General features: G+C 42.3%; 1 protein-coding gene across 1 annotated transcript; it reads left to right on the top strand.

Annotated features, from left to right (window-relative positions):
- Positions 1–390: 390 nt before the first annotated feature.
- Positions 391–5,607, top strand: tspan31 (tetraspanin 31). Its single transcript, XM_071915463.2, has 6 exons — positions 391–563; positions 1,914–2,081; positions 2,316–2,396; positions 2,634–2,774; positions 3,208–3,315; positions 3,622–5,607. The coding sequence occupies exons 1-6, from the start codon at positions 501–503 to the stop codon at positions 3,694–3,696; spliced, it is 636 nt and encodes a 211-aa protein (XP_071771564.1). The 5' UTR covers positions 391–500; the 3' UTR covers positions 3,697–5,607.
- The last annotated feature ends 3,131 nt before the right edge of the window (positions 5,608–8,738 follow it).

Genomic DNA, 8,738 nt, shown 5'->3' with positions numbered 1-8,738 from the left:
ATTGCAACTCGGGGGTTGACAATAAATTTATGGGTCAATGAATTATTGGTAAGGTGAAATAAAACAAAACTCTCTCTCCCTCTGTCTCTCGCTCCCACACTGGATTACACACATGGCCCCCTGATGTATCATCAAGCCCATTGTATAATCCCCGTGTTAGTGACCCTCCATCACCATGGAACACACTGGAATAAGCAGCTGCAGTATCCCCCTGTTGGTATTCATTGTGCTCATACAGACTGAGGGAATATTGTTCTCTAAAACGTCTAAGTGTAGTGGCTTCATTCCATGTTTGAAACAATGTATCAGTCCAGAGGTTTGTCACTCACCTTAAAACAATGACGTTGAGCGGACTTGCTGACGTCACGTGTTGCGCAGACGTCATCACCTACGCCCTCTCCGCTGACTAAAAACATTTCTGTCCAGACAGCTCCTAAAACCAAGACATCAGTCATTTTTTGGTCGTATTCATTAATTCAGCCGATAGAAGTTTTTCGAATATGGTCTGTGGCGGATTCACCTGTTCTAAAAATGCGCTTTGTTCCTTGAATGTGGTTTACATGGTGAGTGTACAAAATGGGATCATCATCATGCTAAGTTTTAGCTAGCTACATTAGCGTAGGCTAACTACTGAATGAACTAGCAGAGCTAACAACGTAGGACAATGTACAACGTAGAAAAAAATAACTGATGATTTTGCCTTTTACTTCACACGCTTCGATTTTCAGTTCGCAGATGATTATTGGTATGTATTGGATACGTTCACCTGTGTTAGTTACAAAGCAAAAAGTCAATTAGATGACGTTATCTAGTGTAGGTTAGCTAACAAGACGTAGAAAGTAACTACTTCTCTTAGCTAGCTTTTAGCTAACGGTAGTTAGTTAGCTATCGCCATGATGTGTATGGTAGCTACCGTTAGCTTGGCTGTTAGCTGACCTCAATTGTGATGTTGACAAGATGAAGCGGTTTCGTTATCTTCTTCAACCTCTGTTATCATTGGCACGTCACCCGTGCTTGTCTAAACATGATTTAATCAGCTAATGTCACTGTTTGTGTCAGTTCGGTGAATAACTTGTAGTGCTAGCCAACACGTTGACTTCAGCTTAGCTAACTTAGACTCCCTGTTAAATGTTGCTTATAATGACCGTTATCCAGAGTTACAGATGTGTCGACTCTATTGTTAACAAACACTAGTTCCCACCTCAGCCCACCCCTCCTCCATATATTCAATGTGGTTGGTTGATGCATGCCAATGAGCAACAGTATACCTTTCATGTCCTTAAATGCTGTTGTGTAGTCTTACATTAGTTAGTCCAGAGCTTTTGCTGATCTAGGCTCAGCTCTTTTTAAGGATTTACACACCATGTCTAAAGCCAAGACCAGTATTACCAGGGGACATAAAATAACTAATAATATTAAGGGCACCATGTCTGTATGTCAATTTGTAAATTTTACAGACTTGGCAGTAACAATTGCATTGCATAGTTTGCCTGCTGTTTTTGAAAAAAAAAGCTCCCTTGATGAAGCTAGCCCTGTGAATCCCAATGATTTTGGACACTTAATAGGCTGTGCAGTACTTTTGAACCAAATTTTTTTTTCACTGTTTCATGATGAAAAATAGTAGTAGTTAAATTTAACTGCTTCGAAATCAGTTGGGTACACCTTTAAGTATATTTTAGCCAACCTATTTCCTTATCTGTGACTGTTGCTATGCTTCTCCTGCAGTACTTATTTGGCAGATACTAATCCAAGTCATCCTAGAGTTTTACGAGGACTTGACCAATGTTTATAGGATAAGTGGCCTTTGTGATAATCAAACCCTCCCTACCATGACCATATCCCACACTGTATCTGATCAGATACACACTGTCTCAGCTGACTCTTGTTTAATTCCTGCTCTCTGCTCCCTTCAGCTGGTGGGATTGCTGCTGATTGGAGTAGCAGCATGGGGGAAGGGGTTCGGCTTGGTGTCTAGCATCCACATCATCGGAGGGGTCATCGCAGTAGGCGTCTTCCTGTTGCTCATCGCCATTGTCGGGCTCATCGGAGCAATCCACCACCACCAAGTCATGCTCTTCTTTGTATCCTTTCTCCTCGTCTTCTGTTGGCTAAATCCCTGGAAAGAATATTTATTATTATTGGATCAACTGCTTTCACTGATTTTTCTTTTTACTTATTTATAGTAAATTTTTACCATGTTGATTACAACAATTTGAAAGTGTGGATGTGTTGTGAATGTATTACAAAGGGCAGCTACTTTGCCATGTTGTCCTGGCACTTTTTGTGTTGTTGTTTCTTTGACCTCTCGCTTCTAGTACATGGTCATCCTGTTTATTGTTTTCCTGTTCCAATTTGGGGTCTCCTGTTCCTGCCTGGCAATGAACCGTGGGCAGCAGGTGAGCAGCCTCTGTTTTGACACAGTTTTGTTGTTTCCCTTGAGCTGTGTCCCTTTTTAATTTTAACATTTTGTGAAGTATTTTTATGTCCCCAGAAATGAGAAATAAAGTTTCCTGTTGTATAAATGGATGATATACAACAATATGGAATCCGTGAAGAAGAGATTTGCTTAACTGTTCTTGTCCTCTGTATTTGTCCTCCCTGTTCCTCTGTCCTCACTGTATTTGCTTTACCAGGAGACGCTGCTGAACTCAACTTGGGGAATGTTGAACAACAAGACCAAGGCGGACCTGGAGAACCAGCTGAACTGCTGCGGACTGCTCAACACCACCACCAGCCGGGCACAGTTTGATAAGGATTGGCAAAGCTGCCCTGCTGTAAGCCATGCCATAAATAGAGCATTTTTCATTGTTCTGTCCATCAGACAAACATTGCATTCCCATGGAAAATCTGCTCGGATAGCACGGGCACATACTTAAATTGCTTTGTGATCAAATGGCACAACTGTATTTTGTTTCTATTTCATCTAGATTATATTTACTATACTGTAAATAAAACATAAGTAACTGCTCACTCACATCATAGAACAATATTGTGGTTTCACAGTGCATTTCTAGCTCCACAAGATGTGCCACCGAATAAAAGTCAGATAAGCTTTTCATTTAACCAGAACAAGTCAAAACTAGGCCACTTTCTGTAGTTCTCAGAATAGATTTCGGTAGCTAATACTGGCTTAGCTGACAGACCATTGACTCAAATACCGCTGAAGACTAAAAGCTGTTTGTTCTTTTTTTATGTCTTTCACTCCAGCCATGCAAATATAAAAACTGTTTGACCTGCGGGGAAAAGATGCTGCATCATGCTACAGAGGCTCTGAAGATCCTCGGGGGAGTTGGACTCTTCTTTAGCTTCACAGAGGTGAGTGTCTGGCCTGCAAACCTCCCATCAGTGTAATCATTCACTCATCAACCAATCAGTCATTCTTTCAGTCTAAATATGTCCTGGAGGGAGAGGAGCAGCACAGTGAATGAGTTAAAGGCTGCACACTAACTGGATTGATGGATGTATTTAGCCAAATGGATATGTGCGCAGACAGTCCATTTCTTTGAAAAGTATTTGTGTCATCATATCAAAATCTGTCAATGATATCAAGCCTGTTGGCACTTGTAAAATGTCTTTGACAGTGCTAGTCCTTGTCTGACCTGTACAACCCTTCACTCACAGATTCTCGGAGTCTGGCTGGCTGTGCGCTACAGGAACCAGAAGGATCCACGAGCAAACCCAAGTGCTTTCCTATAGTCTGTCCCGCGTACACAGTGCAGTACCGTAGATGCAGTGTCAGACACACTGGTACATATAGAATCATGCACATCTAGAGACAGACATTCAGGCATACAGTTCAGTACAGAGCAACACAAACCACAATCACACAGAATGGACAAGTGCACGCAGCACCTGACAAGCACTGAGCAACACACACCGCCACACGGGACTGAAGCGCATTTTAAAACTACAGCAACCTTTCTCGTGCCACGTCCCTTCTCATCAAGTTCCGAATTTTTGCAAGAGCTCAAGCTGGAAGACCTGGATACTTATGTGTGAGAGGATGACTTGTAATACCAAGAGGTGTAGCTTGTTGGTATCGCGACCCAGCCTTGATTTGAGTACCAGATTCCTGATTGCGGCTCGCTAGTTTCCAACCGTGTAACAAACACTAGACATCTCTGCATGTGTCCTACTGCTGCACAGACAAACAGCCTCTTTGTTGATTCCATTCCACACGCCAAACGACTGTGCAGCATCCTAGAACTAACTTGTATGCACCTTCCAGTTAAAACCTTCCTCCGTCTCTAATATAGTGCCACCACTTAGGACGAATATGGTCCTTTGGTCAGTGCTAGCATTGATGTGTAGAACCATGTACCTATACATGTCAGATGCGATGAGACACTGATTGATCTCAAAGTTGGCTGAGCTAGGGGAAAAGGAAGGACGGTACTCATTGGACATGTGGTGTAAAGTAGTTTTTGAAATGTACGTATGTGTTTTTCTTTTCTCCGGATGAGTTGATGCCAGAAATGCTGGGATTTTACAAGCTTAGGAACTGATTATAGATTTTAGGTAACGTAGTTGTTAGTCATTCGGGTTCAAATATTTATGAACTTCTGTAACTGAGCCAACTAACTTTAACAGTCGCGTATATTAGAATGCCAATGGACTGCAGCCTTCATGTTGTACATAATCTTTAAATAGTTCACAAAATGATTCAAGGTGGGTTTGCCCTGTAGTTGCACATCTAGTAGGAGGTTTGCCTGCATACAAAAGGTTTTTGAAGGCCAAAATAATCCACCCATCCTGTATTTAATATGTTCCTTTGTGTCGCACAGTGATGTTGCTTAGTATAGAGTCTGGTAGTAGAAAAGGTGATTCAGGTACGCATCATGACCTCGTATGTAACTGGAAGAAATAACAAAGAAATTCAAAACATTTGCAAGTGCTGTTGATTTGAGTTAATTGGGTAAATTTGGTGCAAACTGCTTATTGCAAACCCAGTATTTGTTTCCTTTTTATAGTGTTAATTGTGAAAACTTGCTCTTCAGTTTATTCTGGAGTATATTGGTTGCAATGCTGTTTTTTTTTTTCTTCTAATATTGTGAAAACAATTATTCTTTTGTGTCATAATTTTTTGGCATAATTATGTTCTCTTTTGCCATCAATTCTTTCTGTTCAACAGTGTTAAATGTTGTGTAAAAACTTATATATTTTCAGAATCTATTTAAGTGCTGATAATGTACATTAGGCAAAATTATGTTTTAATTTTCATTAGACTAGAATTTTGGTGCTTCACTAGATATTTGACGGTTTTAACAGTTTCCCATTGAGAAGTCACTGCTCGCTTATTGCATCTTTCAGGATGTGTGTGGCTCTTCTAGCCTCTCTCTTTTTAATTGCTTTTAACTTAAGGACTAACGTGAACTGTAATTACATGTGTTACTTGAACCCGTCAATTACGCTGATATGGATTTCCTGCTGCTGGTGTGGAGTTATCGCTGGTGTAAACAAGCATCTTGACAGATTTTAAGCATTATTATGCCATATATTACACCTCACTTTGAATTTGTGTGCACTTGTTATTCAAATGTACCCTCTTGAATTTTTGAAACTTAATTTTCCAAATAAAAAAAAACAACAAAATCTCAAATTCAAAAACGTTTAATTTTAACTTGAGCCGTCATTAAAAACATCTCTCTCCATGTCTTTCTGCACCTTCCTTGGTGTGATGATACTATTAACTAATGTACATTCTCAACTTCATTCGTTTGTATAGAGGCAATCGATATTCCTCCTGGGCTTTAATTGAAGCAGGACCGCAAAGTCAAAATATTGTGCAGTTATGTTCTAGGATAGAGGATGCTGCTTTGTTACATGCTGTAGAGAAACGCCAACCTTCACCACATGATGGCAGTACAGAGCCTGTATCAGTGGTACAGAGTCTGTCAGCCTGCACAGCTGCCATTTGTGTTTTGTACATCACTGGTCTGAGTCACATTCATGTGAGTTTCAGCCCGGCTCTGACATGGGTAAATACCTAAAGACAAGCAAGGAATTTCCATGCAGAGGTGGCTTTTTCTAATGACTGTTATCATACAGATTAACATGATCCAAATATATAGCTGAATGTGGATAGCATCAACATGGCAGCTGTAAAAATTAATTTACTCAAGTAGTAGGATTTGATTCCCTATGATATTCATTCATAGGCCATTAATCCCGTCGGCTGGGACGGGTCCAGTAGCAGAGGGGAGGGCAGTGAGGGCTGGATAGCGGAGAGCAGAAGGAGAGCTCAAGTACACTCACACCCAAGGAAATTATCCACATACCTTTCAAACAAGGTTGTCCCGAAGGAGGATAAACTGTGTCTCTGCCCTTATCCCAACAGCCCATGGCAGACTGTCACCATCGCCAGTGTCGCCCAAAGGAAAGGCGTGACCTAATCACTGGCGTTGGACGCACCCTGCCTGGGTGCGCCCGCAGGTTCACTTTCCTGAGACACAGGAACATTTATGTAAGTGAAATGTGCCTGGTAAGGGCTTTGGGTCCTGAGAGTTTCCGGTGGCCAGGGGACAGGCGATTTGGAAAGCGCACCGCATATCGCATCCCCTATCCTGTCAGCGTGTTCTCCTGAGGGCCCCGTGCCAGTCCCCACCCCGCGATGCATGTCCATATGCCGGGTGTATTAACTTGGAGTAGCTGTGGAGAATCACACCAACAGGGACGGCCATCTGTCCTCTTACAGATATAGCATGGGCTCTGCAAGTACATGAAGGCAGCATCATAAAACATTTGGTCCATTATATCCTAGTGCTATGGTGGATGACTTTTATGTGGGCTTGTCCTATATGCATAGCTAATGTATGTGTAGCTGTTTAGCATGAGGCATAGATAAGGCACCATTCAAATTAGTAGGGGCAAATCAGTTTCTCCCTAATACTATTTTCAAGTGCTTTTTTCCCGTTCTCATACTCTTATTGTTGTTCCTATGATGTTAGGGTGATGGGGGAAATCTCTGTCATTCCCAGTTATTGGAAACATGATTTGCAATACGCTCCAGCTACATCCGCCGCATCAATAGTGTGATTTTCCTCTGATAGTGGGAGCAGGATTGGAGAAGACAAACCCATGTGTTCCTAATGGGTCTGTATCTGGATTCTTCTCACAGCGCTGCTAGGACAAACAGGAAGGGAAATCATTCCCATCAGTGAGGGGAGACAAACAGGTCAATATGGCCTATCAATAATGAAACAGAGCAGGGATGCGTGTTGTTAGTCCTCCTCAGTACAGGTGATATGGTAATTCAAAGCAGTGGTATTTCACTTTGATAGGGCATTTACATTTATCTTTTTTTTTTTACTTCACATACCTTTACATGAGTTCACGAATGGCCAATCACCAAAATTAGCTGAAATCCTACTCTAAAAATCATGTCAAACACATCTACCAACAAAGACATTGTACGTCAGGTATTTTTGTCCTGACTGACTGCTCCTGAACTTCTACTGTGTTTATCCCGAAGAGAGAAACCGTGCTATACCAAAGTGAAATATCACTTTAACTCAGGTTATATGCTGTTAGGGGATTTCTACCCAAATTATTATGTGGGTAGGGAATGGAGGAGCGATTGACCTGTGGATGAGGAGGAATGGAGGAGGAATGGAGGAGGCGGGGATGGGGGGGGGGGGGGGGGGGGGGAAGAGGGGGAGGAGGAAGAAGGGCAGAGAGGGGAAAGGAATACGGACGTGAATCAAAGGTTCAAATTATCAGCATGTAAATCTGGGGAGAGTGGATGTTCACTACCTTGGATATGGACACCAGTCCTGTAAGAGACATTTTAGAGTGATTAAATCATTAGCATTTCCCACCACCCCTCCCCCACACACAATCGCATCATAAAATATCCCACCCACACATGTACCATCCTGTAATCATAAATTAGATGTGTCCATTACGTAGATTTGCAGAGCAGCTTCCCCCTGTGGTGTGTGCAGATTATTAATGCTACAGTTAGTGTATGGGATTCAACGGCAATATCATGTTCATTTGAGTGGAAGGAAAAACAAATGAACTATAGCTGTGTTTACTGTTTTATATCATTGTTGGTGTCAGGGCTTTGTCTGAGAATAAAGCAGAATTAGCTGACTGCCCTGGTGAGATTATGGTCAACAGTCTAAAAACAAGGGGAAAAACAATGAGGCTTCATGGGCATCATCCCTTAATCATCACCAACATTTCAGCACAGCACCATATAAACGCCCCTCATCTACAAGGGGACGATGGCATGATAGCCCGGCTATGGCACTGCATCTCAAATCAAGCTTTATGTCTAAAAAAATCCATACCTGTAACGGGCCAGAGTGTGAAAAATCAATGGAGATCAATGTGACAGGGGATTTTGTGGGAAGTGTTGCCATGGTGGAGAATGCTGAGTGTGGGGCCGGTGGTCGGAGAAGGAGCCAATAAGGCGGCGTCTCTGTAAACTGCAGATTAAAGTGACCTCTGGACCTGCGCCTCTGATGCTTTCCTAATTACCTTGTCTCGCCACCCTGATAAACGGCACACAGACAGTTTCCCCCTCCGCTGTTTATTTCTCTCATCAAAACACGGCGCGATGAATCTCGTGGAGCGCATGTTGAACTCAGCGGTGACGGCATTATGTGGGGAGAATTGGGTTGGTCTGTTTTGGTCCAATTAGTCTCAAAGGCCATAGATCAAGTGTCTATACTGGTGTGGAAATGAAAGAGACAGTAAGGGTCCTTCAGCTGGAGGAATTGGGTTCAAACCTC

Source organism: Centroberyx gerrardi, chromosome 14, assembly GCF_048128805.1.
Source record: "Centroberyx gerrardi isolate f3 chromosome 14, fCenGer3.hap1.cur.20231027, whole genome shotgun sequence".
Lineage (NCBI taxonomy): Eukaryota > Metazoa > Chordata > Actinopteri > Beryciformes > Berycidae > Centroberyx > Centroberyx gerrardi.
This window is presented reverse-complemented; position numbering and strand designations above follow the sequence as displayed.